The sequence below is a fragment of the Ixodes scapularis genome, unplaced genomic scaffold (assembly GCF_016920785.2).
Source record: "Ixodes scapularis isolate PalLabHiFi unplaced genomic scaffold, ASM1692078v2 PGA_scaffold13__105_contigs__length_92229423, whole genome shotgun sequence".
NCBI classification, from domain to species: domain Eukaryota; kingdom Metazoa; phylum Arthropoda; class Arachnida; order Ixodida; family Ixodidae; genus Ixodes; species Ixodes scapularis.
This window is the reverse complement of record NW_024609839.1, coordinates 68,241,257-68,260,541: the sequence shown is the minus strand read 5'-3', so window position 1 is coordinate 68,260,541 and position 19,285 is coordinate 68,241,257. Positions and strand designations below refer to the sequence as shown.

Sequence of the window (19,285 nt, the reverse complement as noted above, 5' to 3'; positions counted from 1 at the left end):
CTTTCGGTTTAACGCCGTGCAAGGAGCAATAAACAACTTTTGGTCACGTGTAAAACAAGACGGTCGCAAATTTTCGAAGCTTTCGAATGTTGATTCCTGTGACCACCAGAAATAAAGAAGGAACAGTTTTCATTATAATAAAACATTAAAAAGACGGGAAAAAACGTGCCCTCCACAATAACGAAGAAACCTAATCACAGTGCGTTCAAAATTTCAGAATTTAGAAACATACAGACGAAGATTGGTTTCATGGAGAAGATCAGCTCTTGATATTTTCTGAAATTTAACCCAAACAAACCCGGAATCACCAAACGCACAAGAAAAAGGAGGAATTCGTTTTTGCGGAACTTGTTTTGTTTATGCTCGTTTGTATACCTTTTTGTTTTTTTTTTCGTCATAGCACACCTGTAATATTGGCAATACAATATCGTTTCGGAGAGGCTCCTATCAACAACATCTATATTGTTTAACAATCCGTACTTCACCGGAGACAGAAAGTAACGTCGAATGCCACGCACGTAGATTCCCCATAGATATTCATCGAAGCAAGGTTCTGCAATAAGGCCCACATACAAACGAGATAAAAGTGTCAGAGGATTTCACGGTGGCCGCATTATATTAAACGAAAAAATATTCTTCGCGAGATATCGAGTATTCTTTACATAAACAATACGGTTCCCAAAACAAAACACAAATATAATATAGAAACAGGAAGGAATTTGAACATAAAGTAACGTGCTGAAATTGGAGAAACACTTTCAAAACGCAATTTCTTTTTCTTTTTTTTTTTTCGAAAACAAAAAGCACGTAAAACTTTACTTGGTCGTTGTTTCCGTTTGGACGGGCCTGTTTTGGTCATTTCTTTGTGGATCACTCTTGAAATTCAATATACTGCATATTTCCTTTCGACATTCAATCGCCTTGGGCATTCGTTTTATACGGATGCAATTTTTAACTTGATACAGTGAAAGACATGTTTTTAACATGAACTTTAAAAGAAAACTGCCGTCCTCGGTGGATGGGATGAAACGCTTCATTCATTGCTTTGCTTTTAAATTCATATTGTCTATTACCTACTCTTTATTGCTGCCTCCCGTTGTTAGCAACATTAGTTAAAGTATAAACGAGAATAATTAAAAAAACACGAAGGTTCTTTGTTTTAAATCTAGTGTCGATGATTGAGTGCAATGAATTCTCGTTTGCTCAAGTTTAAATTTAATATAATAATTATTTGTCTACATCGTTTGGACGACCGTCTCTAGCCCCTTCGGTGTTCCAATAAGGTAATTAATTATTCCATCGATTTATTTATTAATTGGCCGATAGCAGCCTAACTGCGGAATGGGTGGTACGCGCATACCCCATCAGAGATTAGAACAATACATGTAGAAATTTCGAAAGAACTTCCCTATTGCAAAGAGAAACCCGTCATATACCATTTGTAAAATAATCACATACCGCATGAGTCAAAGGGATTCATGACCGTTTAAAGGGAAGGATAAATCGGGTGCTTAACATATCGCGCTAGGATTTACTGAATTCCGGAGAAAATCTCACCGGAGAATAGCTCACCGGAGATACGCTCACCGGAGAAAAGATCTCCGCAAAACCGGTGGATGCGGCGAAAAGCTCACCGGCCATTGAGTGTATGTGGAGAAAAGCTCATCGATTTTTTTTCTTTTTTCTATATGGAGGCTGTTAGATCAGGCGTAACTTAAATCAATTTATTATCATTAAAATTCGCCAGCTTTGTAAAAAAAATGACATTTTTTGTATTATTTGTTAAGCTTATTGGGTATATTGACACGACAGGACGAAGCTATTCTCGCAAATTAAATTTTGTTAGTGAAATTAACAGAAAAAAAAAAACAGCATAGCCGACACTGATTACATCAACGAACACTTACTTATCAACGAGGCACAACACAATCTTTGGAGCTGAAGTGGTTCACACACAGCTATTCATATTAGCTCGCAAAGATCAAACCTCTTTATTTTACAGAGCTACCGACGGCGCACTGTCAGCTCCCAATAAATTGATGTCTTTTCTACTGATGTCTGATGTTCTCATTTAATACTTCCGGCTTCATTAATATACAGAATGGGTGATTACTAATATCTGAGGAATTAGTAAATATGCCGAATGAACTTCAAGAATATTACAAAAATAGGGCATATTTTTAATGAAGGGACGAATCCGAATTGTGTTAAATAGCCACGTGTAACGCAGAATCCACTAAGCTAAGAAAACAAAAATCGGTGAGCTTTTCTCCGCATTCGCTCAATGGCCGGTGAGCTTTTCTCCGAATCTGCCGGTTTCGCGGTGAGCTTTTCTTTAGTGAGTTTCTCTTCGGTAAGCTTTTCTCCGGTGAGCTTTTCTCCGCCGCCCGGATTTACTACAGAGCTGCCTGAAGAAAAAACAACAACACCAAAAATTAAAGCGATTGGAAGGCAGTAGATTTGATTTAATCGTGACGCACTATCCTTGTACAAGAAACCTGGTGAGAGAATTCGTGCGCGACGCCCAATCAGAATACGCCTAAGATCGAGCACAAGCTAACATTTTTACGGTTGCTGTGCGATAAATTTCCCATGAGGCTCGTCGACTGCAAGAAGCCTTTAACAGTTATAACGCTTAGTATGTAATGTTGCAGTTTTTGTTTTATTTTTTTTCGGACACGTGCGTTATTTTATGGACTCGAAATGTTTTGCTCTAAAGTTTAGAGCAAAACATATCGTATAGCCTCTAATCTCAAGGTGAAAGCCGTAAAAAAATAAGTACCTACCTCGTTGTTCAAGGACCATGTTTTGATTGTATCCAACATCAACCCTCAAGATTACGAAAATCACTCAACGAGCGTTTTCCACCATTAAAAAGTTGAAAAACACACAACACAACTTTAAATAACTTTGTTTGTGTTTAATATATATTTGTTATCTCCTTACGACGAATACGCGGTTTCTAGTCGTCGTTCCCCACAACCACGACCCGACTTCCCTGAAAACGCCGGACTATCTTCAGCGCAGATCCGTGCTCGGCAAACGATGAATGTCGTCCCAAAATTGATCTACACAAACATGTCGATATTCGCGTAGGGGCAGAGCGCGCGCCGGTTCGGGCACACGTTGCCGTGTGTTGTCCCACGGTGAGATGTTATCTCCGATTCTCGGAAAGGACCGAGGTTCAAACCGATTTCGTTTTTTTTCTTTTTTTTTTCAATAGTTTTCCTTGCCGTAACTTGGTAGACGGCGGACTCTACGGCCCCAGTAAGCCAATGAGCGCATCGGAGGAAAACACGTGACTACACTCCCTCTCATTGCACGAAGAGCCGTCGAAGCCACGGGCAGGGGTGAAAGAGGAAAGCCGCTTTTGTACGAATTTTGTGTGGCACGCTAATCTCCGAGGGGACCAAAAAATGGACATCAGGGAGACACAAACGAGGGTCCGTGAAAAAGGGGAGTTCATCCTTCCCCCCTTCTCCAACTGCTTGGGTTCCGCTCTAAACGAGGTACCTTTGGTAAGGGCTGTCACCTGCTTCGCAACCGCCAGTCTTATTGGCTCGAGGGGATTGTAGCGTTCGTTCTTTGCCAAGTTACGATGGAGCGAAGAATAGTGCCTGGTCTATAGAAAGCGGTCGGTAAACATCCGTAGAACGAATAACCGTAACTGGGGTTCGTCTCTCTACACGAGCAAACCACTTTTTGTCGACCACTCGGAGCACTTGTTATGGTCTCTTGCAAGCGTCACGGGACCGCACGATGGATGGTGGAGAGGCTACTGGATGGCATGCACGTTTGAGGAGGGTCTATTAGAGCCTTTCAAAACGTGCACGCCATCTAGCAGCAGCTGCTCCAATTATTCACGAGTACGCCATTGTTTGGTCACGTATATTCTTAGCGTGTAGTGGAAGCGAGGGCTGAGTTAGCGTTTGGCGTGAGCTCGGCTCAGTTCGTGTCATTTACGAGTGCTGAGTCAACGTTCGGCGAGGCCTCAGATACAGTAACGAGCTTCGTGTTCCCCCCCCAAAAAATGTAAGGCCGATTGCTAGGTATAGTTGTGTGGCATACTTGGAACGTTCTGCCATCCCAAACGTTCAGCGATACTCGGAGTTTCCAGACGCCGGACGCCTACGTTCACGGCGCACTTCATGAGATAGTGTAACGCGTACCATGTGTACACCCGGTAGTTGTTCCTAGAATGAAGCGACACTGCCGCGAATCGGGCTGATAAACCTGGCGATCTTCCAGAGCCCTCCATACTCGGAAGCTCCTCTTCCTCAGTGCACAGAGGTGGTCGAGCTCCTCCTCGCCTACCCCTCTGGTCACACGACCTCCCCGTTAGCCAATCAGCGTCGAGCACCTCCCTCCGCCTCTCCCACCCGTCAACCAATCAGTGTCGAGCCTCGCGGCCACGCTTTTATCTGGGCTTCAAGAAATGCCTAACACCTAGCCAAAGGACGTTTCAGGTCGCCAATGTTGCTTGGTGGGGTTTTGAAAAAGGTTTTAGAGTATCGGTAACTCATTCTCCCGATTATCTCGACGACAGTTTGCTGTTTAGAAGCAGATAGGAGTAACAGTTACAGTTTAAAAAATTAGGTTTCGTGAGCTTTAGATGCGCTCTGAGGAAGCTCATCCGATATTGATTTGCTCTTTCCCAAAACTGTTTTTTTTTTTTTTTTTTTTAAAAATGAAAGGGCGGGGATTGAGCCCAGTATCCTGGGTTCTGCAGCGCGAGCTTTCCCTCCAAGTGCTCCGAGCTGGCGTGCGCTAGCCCACTCGGCCACCGATCCCCCCTAATCCATATGTAAAGTGTCACAATTGCAACAGACATTGCAATACTCTCCTCATCGTTCCGCCTGGGTCCAGGGACCTTATGAACACTTTTTGTTTATAAATAAAAGGATGCGAAGGCATAGTCAAGTTGATCATGAAAATCCATTTGTTTTTATATGACTAGCGAGCTTAACGTGACAATTAAGTTTTCAGAGGTGGTTACGTCTTGACCAAGCAGAAAATATCAGTAAAGAAACGTGTGTCATCAAACTATCATCGGTGTATGATAACTAAAACGCGACATTCAAGAATAAGAGATAGGTACAGACACAAGACGAGCTACCCAAATACTAACTTGCTAATCACCGAATCACTATCATAATCACCACTGGCGCTTTTTTGCAAATGAATACAGCGGTGAAATTTCTCCTTCGCCTTAGCTTACTCCGTTCTATTCCTGACATTTTAAACTCCATCCCGCAGCTGCCGCCTAATCATCCTCTTATAGTGCAAGTCCAACGTCACATGGTTCAACACAGACTTGGACGTAGTTCAACTACTCTACTCAAACTACTGTAGTTTAACTACTTTTCCGAGTAACTTGGTAACTTTCAATTACAACTCTATTTGGGTAATTAGTAGTTTAATTTAACTACGTTTTTCGGGTAACTTCTACTCAAACTACAAACTACTTTCGAAATTTAATCCTATTTTTTTTTTCATCACAAAAGTTTGAGTGCACAAATAAATAAGACGCTGGCAGATGAAGTGGCATTCACGAACAAGGGGCCCCCTCACATTCAGTTCCCACGCGCTTACACTCGGCAGCCATAGAAACTGCATCACAGGCGTCCTTGGGCCAAGGTGGCTACGACGAGCAGCCAAAACATTACACCGGCGCGCACGAACGCAGGCAGAGATGCTTGAAAAGCATTGGTCGGGTGTTGACCTGATCCGATAATGCACGCAAGCGCCGCGTTTCCAGCTGCAAACGTGAAAGACGGGGACACTCCGAGGGTTGTTGCTGTTTTCATGGTGCGCCTTTAGTGAGTTCTGACTTAAGTGGTATGTTCCACGGTAGCGCCACTGGGATGACCTCGCAACTGGGCGCCTGTTCTCATGGTCGCCTCGTCGTCAGCGCATACTCCCTTGCAAAGCGGACTCCCCCGCGCCTAAACGCAGACACGGATAATCCGTTCATGAGAGCACGTTCCCGCTTCCAGCTGCAACTGTACGAGCGCCGATGCTTGTTCACGTAATCCTTCGCGTCCTTCCGACCTTTCACGCCAGGGAGACCTCCTCTTTGTTGAAAACGTTTTACTTGTCAGGCGCGTCAGGATACCGTAGTCGCCGGCGAGGATTTCGAGTCACCCTTGGGCGATCTTTTTGTTGGACCCAACTTCAACGGCAAAAAAAACATTTTTTTTTATAAGTGGCGTTGCTATAACGTTGCAACGAGACGCGCAGTCGTCCGAATGATCTCATCGTCGTGGCGCGAGACTTGATCCCTTGACGGACAGGCGCACTCGCTCGGTGAAATCTCCGAGCGTCGTGAGAATAAAGAGGGGCCAGTCATAACAATCTCAACTTTCCGAAGAAAAAAAGAAAAGAAAGAGGAGTGTTTGTTATAAAAGACCCTCTAGGGGCCGAGGCAAGCCTCGCATGTTTCGTCATGGACACCTAAGATGCCGACACTCGCTTACCCGACCCTGCACAGCCTGCTTCTGAAATTGAACGCTGTCTTGGCATCCAGCCCCACAGTGGAACGTCTTTTTAGCTTGACCGAGGACATTATTGGAAGGAAAAGAGGAAAACTCTCCGATAACAACTTTGGCAGACAATTGCTTCGTCGAGCGAATAAACTATTTTGGAAGTCATAAAATGACTGCATTTATTTCCGGCTCGCAGGGTTTTTCACTGATCAAAACTTCTGTTCATTTTGCTGCCACAAAAACATAAAAAGTAACTTCAAAAGTAACTTCAAAGTAATTCGCTACTTTTTTACAGTAGTTAGTAGTTTACTCAATTACTATTACGAATGCGTAATTTATACTCTACTTCAACTACTTTTGGCGTCGATACTCAGTAGCTTAACTTAACTACCTTTTTTGAGTAATTTGTACATGTCTGGTTCAACATGACCACCGCGAGCATCAGCAGGAACAAGATGATCGACGTCACCGCCGCGTCGTCCGTGGGTAACGCCTTGAACAGTTCGTGCCTCCCGTTGAAGGACGCGGGAATCGTTTCCTCCTTCAGACAAACTCCGTCCACATCCTCGAGCCCAAGAAAGCAAGGACAATGTCCATCGGTGCAGTTCGCCGCGTTTGTCGCGCATCTAGACTTGCTCCCACAGGGGTCCTCAAGCTAGACCGACGGAACGACGCCAGAACCGAAGTTACGGTACAGCGGTCTGAAAGAACACAGCATGTCATGGCACCAGGAGTAGTTGACCTTGACGTGGCACTCGTGGTCGAAGACACAAGCGTCCCCTAGCCTCACGTGAGCATGGAAAACAGACCCTGAGGTAGTCGTCACTGTACGGGTACAGGCTCTTACAGGGACAGTCGTGGACGGTCCAGACCGGTCTTGTTGTCTACAAGGCAGGAAGATCTGTCCCGGTGGCAGTAGGTGTAGACGTCGCAGTCCCTGAGTGACACGGATTTGGTGACCTTGTATTCTGCTAGCATGTTGGCCGGCAGGGTATCCTATGGGTCAAGCAGCTTGCACTTGACCTTGCCATCATGAGCGACGGTGGAGCGGAGCTCCAGGACCGAGTCGAGGACGAATACTCCTCGTCCGCGGTCCACAAGAAGCGAGAGAGACGAAGATGGTATCAACACGTTCACCTGGAAGCCGACCGAGAGGCGCCAACAAACATATCCCATTGAATTCATTCCTGGGCCTCTGACACAATCATAAATGTTGACAAGTGCTGGTGAATAGATGCCAGATTTATATCCCAGCACGTACGCGTTCGTTGTCATGGAACGCGAGAAAAGCACGCGCCATACGAACGAACTTTCAAGATGAAACCTGCCAGAAGCTTTTCTAAAGACACGGTCTTTAGAAAAGGATAAGAACGATAGTACATTTCTTTTGGTTGACCAGCCTGCAGCACGAGCTCATTGCGTATCGTAATGCCTTGACTGCAGTACATGGTCGAGACCCACGAGACACCGAAACGTTATTGAAGGTGGGAAGCTCTCCTGGAGGCGGGGCAGATGAAGGACCTCCCCGCCGTTTTAATGCTCTCGGCGACTAAAGTCGTTCCAAGAAGCGTATGTTAAGGAAGATGTTCATTTGTGCGATTTTGTTCCCCATACTCTTGCCTTGCATCCCTGAACCCGCACCACGAGCCGGCTTCGTCACTATTGATGACGATGTCGAAGGGAACATGGTCTTATTTCATTATCGCTTTAGCTTATACTTGGAATGACCGCTTAGCTACATGAAGAAGAGGCCAGGTATCCGACTTTTTGTTTTCACACGCGGCAGCTTTTTTGTATTTTTTTTAAAGAAAAGAGCACGCCTGAGGCTCCCGTTTCTTTCTCCCTCACCTACCCATTTTCGATCAAACGAGTGGTCAAGCATTTTATAAAAAAATAACACACAAAAAAAGTTTTTTGTTGGCAATCTATTAGTTAGTTAGTCGAGCTTGCTGAATGAATGTGGTCGAAAGCCACAGAAGTACCAAAGCTGAAACAATAACTCTGCGGCATATAGTACAAGTACAGACCCATCCATGGGCGTACCAACCGGGGGGGGGGCACAAGGGGGGCGCTCGCCCCCCCCCCCCCAGTTCTCAAAGTGGGGGGGAAGGCATGTGTTTGCCCCCCCCCCCCCCCAGGAACAGCCGCCACTGGGCAGGGCAAACACTGGCCGGCAGCGCTGGGGGGGGGGGGTCTGCTTTGCCCCCCCCCCCCCCCCCCCGTCAAAAACAAGTTGGTACGCCACTGGACCCATCTGCGTCACGTGAAAGCCACAGTGGCGTTATAAAGCAATGATAACACGTGAGACATAGTTAAGAAACATCCGAGTTTACACATCCGAGTACCACCCTAGAGCCCAGAAACCCCTGTTGCCGTACAATTCAGCTCATTCAAAACTGGTAAAAAGGAGTATTGCCAATATGTGCGTATTGAACGCCCTCAAAAAATCATGTCACCATGTGATGTCAGAAGGTCTGGGCACGCAGTATAGGCGGTTGTTGGCAGCTGGCTTCCCGAAGAATGTAGTGGTCTCAGTTGCAGAGATCGTATTAAAAAGATTACGTAGTGAAGATCGCCCTTGCCCAATGGTTCTCAGAGATAAACAGAAGGTCGCGGTGATACCGTACATTCACAAAACGGCGCATGGCTTGAAAAAGGTGGCCAACAGATCAAACGTGAAAGTAGTGTTTTCCGCACCAAACAAACTTAGTAGATTATGTAGGATGACAGATCCTTTTTGTAAGACCCCTTCTGGCTGCGCGGTAAATCACAGGGATCCCTTCGTTGAATGTGCGGAGGGAGTAGTATATCAGATCCCCTTATCATGCGGAAACAAGTATATAGGTCAGACAGGTAGGTGTGTTAATGATAGGCTGAGGGAGCACAAACTTAAAGTAGGAAATTATCGGGACGGTCATCTGTCTGATCATTGTGAAAGGTGCAAGTGTATGCCGTTGTTTTCCGGGAGCAAGATTCTGGCACGGCACAAGGAAAAAACTGTGAGGGAGATAATCGAGGCAGATGAGATTAGGAAGGGTGGTGCAGCATGTGTCAGCGTGGCCTCAATTGATTTACTGGACAAGGAGCGTGCGTTCCTCAATGACGCGGCCTGGCACCGGGTTGGCTAGCGACGGAGCAAAATCAGAAACTCGGATGGTATAAAAGTGTCGTTTCACGTAATAAAATCAGTTGTTAGTAGCGCACTGTGCTGTCTGTTTCTCGCCTCTTTGTCCCTGTTTTTTGAGCGCTAAAATGTATTCCAAATTCCAAAACCAACTAGCCCAGCAATCGACTCTACTGAGTTTACACAGCAAGCTCTAGCCATGGCCGCTTCAAATTAGCAAGTCTATAGGCAGGCCATACCTGTGCGGTGCAAAATTAAGAAAGAGCGGAAGCAAACTCCTGTGCAGCATAAAAGCGAGCATCCGCAGATGAACTCCGAACTCATTGTCAGAGCAACTTCCCCAATCATCGTCTGTCAGGACCACAGTCTTGACGCTCTACGAGACAGGGGAAGCGTTTTGGGAAGCTAGCTGTCGGCAAGCGCTCAGCAGCAAGAGATTTCGCTATGCACCATTGAATTGCACCAAAGCAGAGATCATCGCTGTTGATTGTACGAAGCAACAACGCAAAAGGACCAAGACAACCAAGAAAGATTTGATTTGGGGTTAGATCAAGAAGACGGAAAAATAATATTTCTCCCGTTCGCTCCCGCGTGCACAAAGCCTCAGTCAATGGATGGGGGTTCGCGCCAATAGAGCTAAAGTTGGCGGCGTCCGCCACATTGCCGCCGATGGTCAGCGCCAGCTAAGCACAGCTATTGCGGAAGATTATAAAGATCGTTTCTTAACTAAAAAGAAAACAAATTAAAAACAAAGTGCAGTATATTCTTTGTTAACTGTTTATAATGAATGAAAATGTGCATAGAATTCATTTGCATCATTAAAAAAAGGCAATTTGACGTCGGTTTTGACACCGTTTCACTTTCAACAAGGATGGGCAGAATCCGTGCTTTCAATACCACATTAAAACATAGTTTTTATTATTTATTTCGCACTAGGAAGTATAAAAAACTCTAAAAGTGTGGTCATTATTTTTATATTTTAAAAAAGGGAAATTATTCCGAAATTATTTTTTTTTTCTGTCACGCGGGTCACGTGACGCGCATTTCAACTGGCGTTGTTCGGCCTACGCACCGTGTATCACCGGACAACTTAGTCGAGCTTAATGACAATTGGGAAATGCCAACGATCGTTGGTTCAATGATCGTCGAAACGGCCCGTGTAATTGGTTTCTTCTGTGTATCTCCATTTCTTCAATGTGTGCGTGTTCCTCGAACAATTTGGCGAGTTTTGTTGCTACCCGCACTCTGCGCTCTTGATTGTGTGTTTTGGGCGTGGGAAGATGGTCGACGATGATTATGCCTTGCCACGGTGGCTCTGGGCCTTCCAGTTGGCGTCTCCCCCCTGACCAGTAGCCCACGGTTTTGGGCAGTCTTCTTTCATGGTTTGTCTTCTCGAGCCTTTCGAAGTGCGCTGTGCTCTGTGCCTCTGCTAGGTCTTCTGGTTCATCCCTGCGTTCTTTTTTTTTTTTTAGCATAGAGGAGTCCTTGGAGGTGCTTTTATATCGCCAACGCTCTCCAATCGGTGAGTACGTGAGTCTCAGCAGAACCTGCGCTGGCCTCCGACAGATGATGTAAACAAAATCAGCACTGTGGCCTTGGTATTTAGAACCTGTTAATCTGAATCTTTTTTTTTTTCTTTTTTCTTTTTTCTTAAGTTTATTTTATTTCGCTAGAAAATCTACCCATACGAATCGTCCAGACACCGGTTCGCCAATTGTCAAGCCACCTAAAGGAACACCAAACGCACTTCTCCCAGATCTTCCCTAATCATCCATGAGAAGCGCGTTTAGGTTCAAATAACGACAACCAACAAACTGGTGGAACCAGAAAAACTAAAATATATTTATAAAGATCACAACTCAACACAAGCGTTGAGGAGAAATGCGCACGGCACATTAGAGGATATACGACCTCAAACGTGCATAAATTGTACAACATTATTTAGTGCGAAGAGTAGAAGAGTAAACATTTGTGTCAATGTTGAATCGCAGTGCACTCAGTTGACTCAGTGCACCGCGAATAAACATGCACGCCAGTTTGTAAAGACAAGGTCCGACCGTAAAAACTAACACATTTGGCATGCCTTACGAAATTCGAATTCCAAACATGCATACCTGAAATTGGGCACACGAAAGTAATTTCGCAAAGCCTGTTATGTATCTTTGTTTTTTTTTGTTTTTTTGTTTTTAGAAATCAAGTAAGATCTGGTGAAATGTTAAAAATAAATTAAAATCGGAGGCCGTATATTTCCAATGCCCTATACCATACCGTGGACTGCACTGTTCGTGGACTGCACACTGGTTTATGAGCTCGCTCTCGAGTGAACGCGAAAATACTAAGGATTCATAGTAGAGGCGCGCTATGAGCAAGATAATCGCGATAGTTAATACTTTTGTCAACATATATGAACAATGACCACCTAGTTTGGAGCAAGCTCACAAACCAGTGTGCAGTCCACGAACATCCGCTATAGTATAAACCATAGGAAATGCACGGCAGCCGTTTTGTTTCTATTTTAATTATTTCACCATCTCTGACTTCAGCTCTGGAAAAAATAAACTAACGAAATTTTTTTGCCGAACTACGTTCGCGTACTCAATTTCAGGTATGCACGCTTGGAGTCCAAATTTTGCAAGGCGTGTCAAATGTGTTGGTCCTTACGACCGCTTCCTGTGCAAAGGCAACTGAAAACACCAAAGGGCAGAGCAATTATAGGGATATCACGCAAATAACTCCCACATGGCAAGAGGTTTTTATGCTCGTTGCTGCATGGGGGATGAAATTCAAACCTACAGCAGGGCTGCTGAAAACATCGAGGGTGGTGCTGGGGTTGGTAGATGGAGCGTCGGTGGACCCATTGTTAAAGCTTTAAAATGATTTTTCCACTTCTTCCTCTTTGGCTTTCATCCTCAACTAAAGAGCGAAGTGACAAATCACGTGGTCGTGACCTGCTTCGGTACCGGATGCGATAACTCTAAGCTTCCACCGTGCTTTTTAAAGGGATTGTCGGATGATCGGACGTAGAGAGGGCCCAAATATAGTCATTTGAAATATTTATCTGATTAAAAGACGCCCCAATATTCGTTAAAACAATTATGGACATCAATACCAAACTTCACGCAAAATTTCTAAAGTATGCATGGCTGGTCGCGTCGTGACGTCACATCGGGCATTGTAACATCAGAATTGCGGGCGAGTTATTTCCGGTTTTGACCAACAAGGAGTAATCAAAGAACATCGTCGAAGAACTGAGCTTCCCTCAATGCCGTACATCTTGTCTTTCTTAGAACGAAGTTATTTAACTGAGACAGCAGTCAAACGCTGAGGTGGCTCTCTGACTGATATGACTGATATGACTTGATTGGGCCCGAGGACCAGTCAAGCTGCCTACTGCAGCTTTTTTCCTTTGGGCCCCCCATCATTTGATGGAAATAAAGTTATTATTATTATTATTATTATCTTACGTCAGATTTCAGCTGTTGCCAACGGATACGCTGTGTGTTTTGCAGGTGCGATCTGAGCAGTTGGAATTACTTTTGCGGCGGAGGATTCAAAATTCTGATATTGTGCGCATGGTATTCCTATACTCGGCGACAACTTTTCTTGGTAACGCAGTGGAAGGTACAGGCACGCGTTCCCTCTCCCATTTTCCCATTTCGAGCGCTGAACCAAGGTGTGCGCGGGCTCTCCTCCACTCCCCGGATATGCCAAGAAAAGTTGTCGCCGAGTATTAGCGTCGAGATGTTTTGGTGGCGCCCTCCCATGGCTCCCTTTCGTGACGTCATTACATTGCGAACAACAAGTTCGTTGGTGTTTGCAATGAGCATTGTGGAAGCTTGAAATCGTTACCCTCTCAAAGCGACACTGCCAACACCATCAAAATTCAAGCTCTTACATTCCTCTAATTTTCGTCGATGAGAAATCCTTTCCTGACGTCATAGTCAGCATTCGGCCAATCATGGCCGGCCGACCACAGCGACGCTTTCGGTCGCGCACGTCGCCAATAAAAGCAATGACAGTATAATATTATTGGGCAATCCATTTAGGCACACCATGGAACTTGTTATCCGCAAGTGATGGTAAGTGCCGCCACTGCTCTCGTTGGCCACGGACGCAAATCCAAATATTCGTCGACGGATTGACTTTTGACGAACGCATACGTCGGAGTGACGCGGTGCCCGTGTCCGATGCGTGAGTTGGGTTCGACTGACGTGTTTGGGCACCGCAGATGCATCACAAGGCGGAGTGCTTTCGATGGAATTAGTTAATAAATAGTCCGCTATATTTTTAAACCTTCGTACCGAAAAAAACGCTTTTGGCTGTCTACACTCGTGTACTACATTTTTTCCCCAGTAAACTATATGCGGTAAGTACACTCCCAAGCTAAAATAATTTTTCCCAGCCAAAAATTCATTTCATGCCCCCTTAACTCCACGGGATGCAATACCCGCTTCAAGAGCCATAGCGTAGAAGGACGACGTCGTGTCTGCTAACAATTGTGCTGGACTACCGACTTCAAGAATCCTTCCATGATCCATCACAACAATACGATCTGACGTGATAACGGAGTGAAGACGATGAGCTATAGTCAAGACGGTACACTCACTCATTACGTTTCTCAACGTCTGCTGAATCAGCAAGTCCGTCTTCGTGTCTACTGATGCAGTGGCTTCGTCAAGAACAAGTACCTTCGACATTCTCAACACAGCCCTCGCGAGACAGACCAGCTGCCGCTGACCCACGCTGAGGTTGAGCCCGCCTTCTGACACCTCGAAGTCTAGGCCTCCATTTTTTCGGAAGGTATCCCCGAGGTGCGACCTGTCCAGGGCTGACCAGAGTTCTTCAGTGCCGTACTGGCCGGCAGGGTCAAGGTTAAACCGTAGAGTGCCGCCGAACAGAACCGGGTCCTGCGGTATAATGCTTATTCTGGACCGGAGGTCGCGTAACCTCAATGTTGCAATGTCCACGCCATCGACTACGATGTTGCCAGCTGCCGGCTCGAGGATACGGAAAAGACTTAGGGCTATTGTCGATTTACCGGCACCCGTGCGGCCCACAATCCCGACTTTCTCACCGGGACTGACGTCGAGGTCAATATCTCTGAGAACCAGGTCCAAGCCCTTTCGGTACCGAGTGGAGTAAGACCTGAAGGATACCCGACCCGTCCAGGGCCAGCGTGGGTCCGGTCTGAAGTTTGCCACCAACGGTCCTTCGGGAGTAAGACGGCTGTACTCGTCCAAACGTTCGGCTGATACCAGACTCGCTTCAACCTCAGTTGAGCAGAAAATGAAATATGTGAAGTAGTATAAGGCATTCAACATGTAGGACACTAGAAGGCCGGTTGTTCCCGCACTTATCTTGTCGCGACTGCCAATGAGTAGCAGCAGTATCGAGAACAGAAGCATTTCACTGGCCAGTTCCAAGCATACTTCACTCCAAAATCGCAAGAAAAGCACGTTCACAGTACAGGTCTGCATACTGTCAATCTTTTCGTCATATTCTCGTAAGAAGACAGCTTGAACGGCGTAGCTCCTGACACTGCTCAAGCCCGCCACTGTTTCCGAGAAGTGATTGTTAACTGGGGAACGCGTAACGCTCTCTAGCCTCTTTACCTCGCGAAACCGTGCCATGAACACGCGAAATATCACCACCACAAACACCAATACAGGAACGACGATCAGGATGTATATGGGAATATTAACGCATATCAGGAAAATCGATGATGCTAGAAGAAGCAATAAATCTAGCGTAGTAAGTCCTGCCGTCGGAAGTTGTACATCAAGCTGGTCAACGTCCTTGCTGAAGCGGTTCAGCAAGCGACCGGAGAGATTGGTTTCGAAAAAGGACAATGGAGCCCTCATCACACCGTCAAGCACCAATTTATGAAGCTTTGTGGAGGCGGAGAGCGCCACTTTCCAGAACGTTACGACTGCAAAGAACATAACAAACGCCTGGACAATGCCAAGGAGGACGTAAACTTCCATCCTGTAGTGCTGCAAAGATGTGTCCTGGGTGCCGTTAAGAAACTGGGCATCGTTGGTCCATTCGCTCAGCCAGATACCCATGTAAGCTCCGAGCGCGGAGTGAATGACGTAACACAAGATCGCGATTACCAAACAGGGCCCAGCGTGCCTTAGGTAGGCCCTGTATACCTGAAGACTGATCGAGCCCTCTTCCACTGTTTCTTTCTCCACAAGAGTCGCCGTCAACTTCTCTTTCCCAAGTACTCTCTCCTCACCTCGAACTATAGACAAATCCTCGTTTTCTGACAATTTTCGAAGCTTCTTGGAAAAGGTCTGCAGCAACCCTGAGAGAATACTCCCTTCATTCTTAAGAACATCGAATGTGCCACACTCGACAATCGACCCTCCCTGCACGACGACAATGTAATCCACTTCACTGAGCACCAAGAGATTATGGGTGACCAGGATTCTTGTGGTGTCTTTCAGCATTCCTCGCGGTCCAATAAGGTCCTTGAAAAGGGAAGCACCAACGTGAGCATCAACTGCGCTTAGTGGGTCGTCGAAGAGAAAAAGGTCTTTTTTCTGGTAAGCTGTTCTGGCTAGACTGACTCGTTGCTTCTGACCGCCGCTTAAATTGATCCCATTTTCGCCAATTTCCGTCAGGTCTCCAGATGGAAGGATCTCCAAGTCTCTCTCAAGACAACACGCCTTCAAAACCATATCGTACACTTCGGCATCGTATGCTCCCATGAAAAGCACATTTTCTTTTATGGTTCTATTTTGAATCCACGGACACTGTGGAGCATACGCAACACTTTCTACCAGGTCCACTGATCCCGAGCAAACGCAAAGGTTTCCCAACAATGCAGACACCAAAGACGACTTGCCGGAGCCAACGGGCCCAACGACAGCGATCAGTTGACCTTTCTTGACGGTTAGGTTAATGTTTCTCAAGACCGCGGCTCGCTCTTTCGACCAGGAAAACGTTCCGTTTCTTATTGTTATCGCATCTGCCTCGTCCGGTCGTCGACCGACAGAATAGGCGTCCACTTCAGAGGACAGCAGAAACTCTCGAATCCTCGTTATTGAAACCCTCGTCTGTACAACGTTAGAAAGGAAGTTTGGGATTATAAACATCGGATACTGCATATTGTAAAACAGAGTTAACGACACAAACGCGGTGCTAGGGTCGAGAATATGATACTCGCTGATTAAAACGTAGGTTACGAAGCTCGCCAGAGAAACCATGGACGACGAACATGTAGAAATGCAGATATTAAGGGCAGTCAGATACGAATATTTCTTGAGCAAACCCATCTCTTCTGACCGCACGACATTGCACTTGTCAATAAAGTTACTTTCCCAGGCGAACAGCTTGAGAACCTTCACGTTGGTTAACATCTCCGCAAGAATATTTAGCCTCTTATCTTTGAGCTCCATTTGACCTGTCTGATATTTGTTCCCGATGCTAACTATTACGGCCATTACGGGCATTATAACAACCATGACCGCGACGCCGGCCAGGCAGGCCACACCGAGGAACTGCCACAAAAGTAGAACAGCCATGATTATCAGCGGCAACCCACTGGCCACATAACCAGCAAAGAGGCTGAGTTCAAAAATCCGATCAGCATCCACAGAGATCAAGTTAACCAGATCACCGATCGTGTAGTGCCTCTGCGACTCAGTGGAAAGTCTGAGCATTTTTCTGTAAATTTCCGCCAACAGGACCGTTTTCACATTTAACCCAACAAACGCCAGCATCTTATCAATATGAAGAGAAAGAAGACGCGACGCAAAGTTGGCGCTCACTATACTGAGGGCGTACAATATTCCTTTCCAGTTATGTTCATTCCCTGTCATGTAGTTCAAAAGAAAATGCAGCAAAAGAGCAGTGATAGTCTTGAGTAGTGCTGCTAAAATGCACAAAATGCACGAAAGTACAACAGTCTTCCAATACGCCTTCCAGATTGACTTGAAAAGCGAAGGCAGCGGTCGAGAGCCACCACACGATCCGTCTCCCGGTACGTACCCAGCTGAATCAAGCTCCTTTTTCCATATCGCACTCCACTCAGCGTGGTTTGGCCGAGTCATCATGTCCGGCGGTATGCCGTACATATCTTCAACTTGAACGCAGCGTCTTGATCTTCTAAGTACGAAAGGTGACAACCAGCCGAAGAGAATGAAAGACACAGGCGGTGCGGTGAGGTAGGGCCTTCTCGTGTCGTGCTTGCCGTCCGTCCAGCATGACAGCAGCAACTGCAGAATGACCAAAGGATAAGCTAAAGCACACACGAAGAATTCTAGTTCCGAAAAGTTAGGCGGGTCACTGTCCGTCGCGAAAGCTTCCCGAGTGCGGCGGTAGCTCTCCGGGAGCTTGCACAAAGCTGTCAGCAACCAGAAGGAAAACAGCAGCATCGAAGATCCTGCCCCGTTCCTTCGGTCGTTCTCAAGGACCATCAAGGTGATTGTGAAGGCCAAGGCGTGTACAACGTCCGCTGCGATCGACGAACCGGACGACGTCCCCATTACTAGTCTGTAGATGAGCGAGAGAGCGTAAGTGAGGGTCAACAGACAACTTGCGACGCATCTGAACGCACTTAGCGGGGTCCAGGCGACTGGTTCACAGTACAGGGGTTGCTCCCTTCGTCTTCCCACCAGCCACGGGATGCTGCCAAACAGGACAAGAAGAGCTGCCGGTGTGTAGGCCAGAACCGTAGTCTCGAAGCATGGCGTAAACCTCGGGTAGTCCGAGTACCACGTATAATCCCAGTCCCACAGGGGTGAAGTGCAGAACCGGGTCATCATTCACTCGTTTGTTGCACAGCAGCCGTTGACGACTCGACTTTTCACTGGGAGAGTTCGCACATGCGATATCGCAGTCTCAAGCCTGCGCGCTAGCGACTGTGTGCAAAACGACAAAAAGCAAAAATGAAACGCAGCCAGCTGAGCGGTGAACCGTTTTCCGTAAACGCCTAAACTTATTTTTGCAGAAAAAGAAAAATAGTAGGTAGGAGCGAAAGGGACAGCTGCTCGCTAAACGATAATGTTTCTCTCTTTTATTTTTAAGCAAAAATTCAATACATCGCTTTGCAGGTACGGGACAAAACGACCGACATCGCTTTAATACACAACACCAGTTTCATGAAGCTGTCAAATCCAACACAGCGCTCTGTGAAAACAAACGCTAAACCACAGGTGCCACAGCTTGGCCACCAGCTGTAGAAAACGAGCCTGCAACTCGGGGTCATCCGGTTGGAGTCCTTCCTCCGCCGATCTGACGCGCACGTACGTCAAACGCATGTAGCCGTTAAAAACATTATTTTCCTTGTTTCAACCTGGGTGCCTTTTGAAAACAGGAAGAAGCAATCGGCTTCCAGGTGTGTTAACCATAAAAGCTGTTGACTGGATAATTGAACACACGCGTTCTCCGGTTTAGGTTACGATGGACCGCAGCAGACACTCTAAGAAATGCCTGCACGTCTACTTACCCACAAAATACTCTAAGAGCCAATCATTGCGATCTAAGAAGTCAGCTCAGCGAATGATGGGGAGGAACATCCGTTTAGACCTAAAAATGAAGTCTGCGCTGTGGCATTACGCAATGCAAATCGTCGTGCTTGCATTGCGTAATGCCACAGCGCACACTTAATTTTGAGGTCTAAACAGACGTTCCGCTTCATCATTCGCTGAGCTGATTTCGTAGATCGCAA

At 46.3% G+C, this 19,285-nt stretch overlaps 1 protein-coding gene across 1 annotated transcript; it reads right to left on the bottom strand.

Annotated features, from left to right (window-relative positions):
* Positions 1 to 14,024: 14,024 nt before the first annotated feature.
* On the bottom strand, positions 14,025 to 18,377 carry LOC115332799 (multidrug resistance-associated protein 1-like). The gene has a single exon (XM_040221706.3). The coding sequence runs from the start codon at positions 18,375 to 18,377 to the stop codon at positions 14,025 to 14,027; it is 4,353 nt and encodes a 1,450-aa protein (XP_040077640.3).
* Positions 18,378 to 19,285: the final 908 nt, after the last annotated feature.

Excerpts from the sequence above, each read along its gene's own strand:
- LOC115332799 (XM_040221706.3), bottom strand. The coding sequence starts at position 18,377 with ATGACCCGGTTCTGCACTTCACCCCTGTGGGACTGGGATTATACGTGG.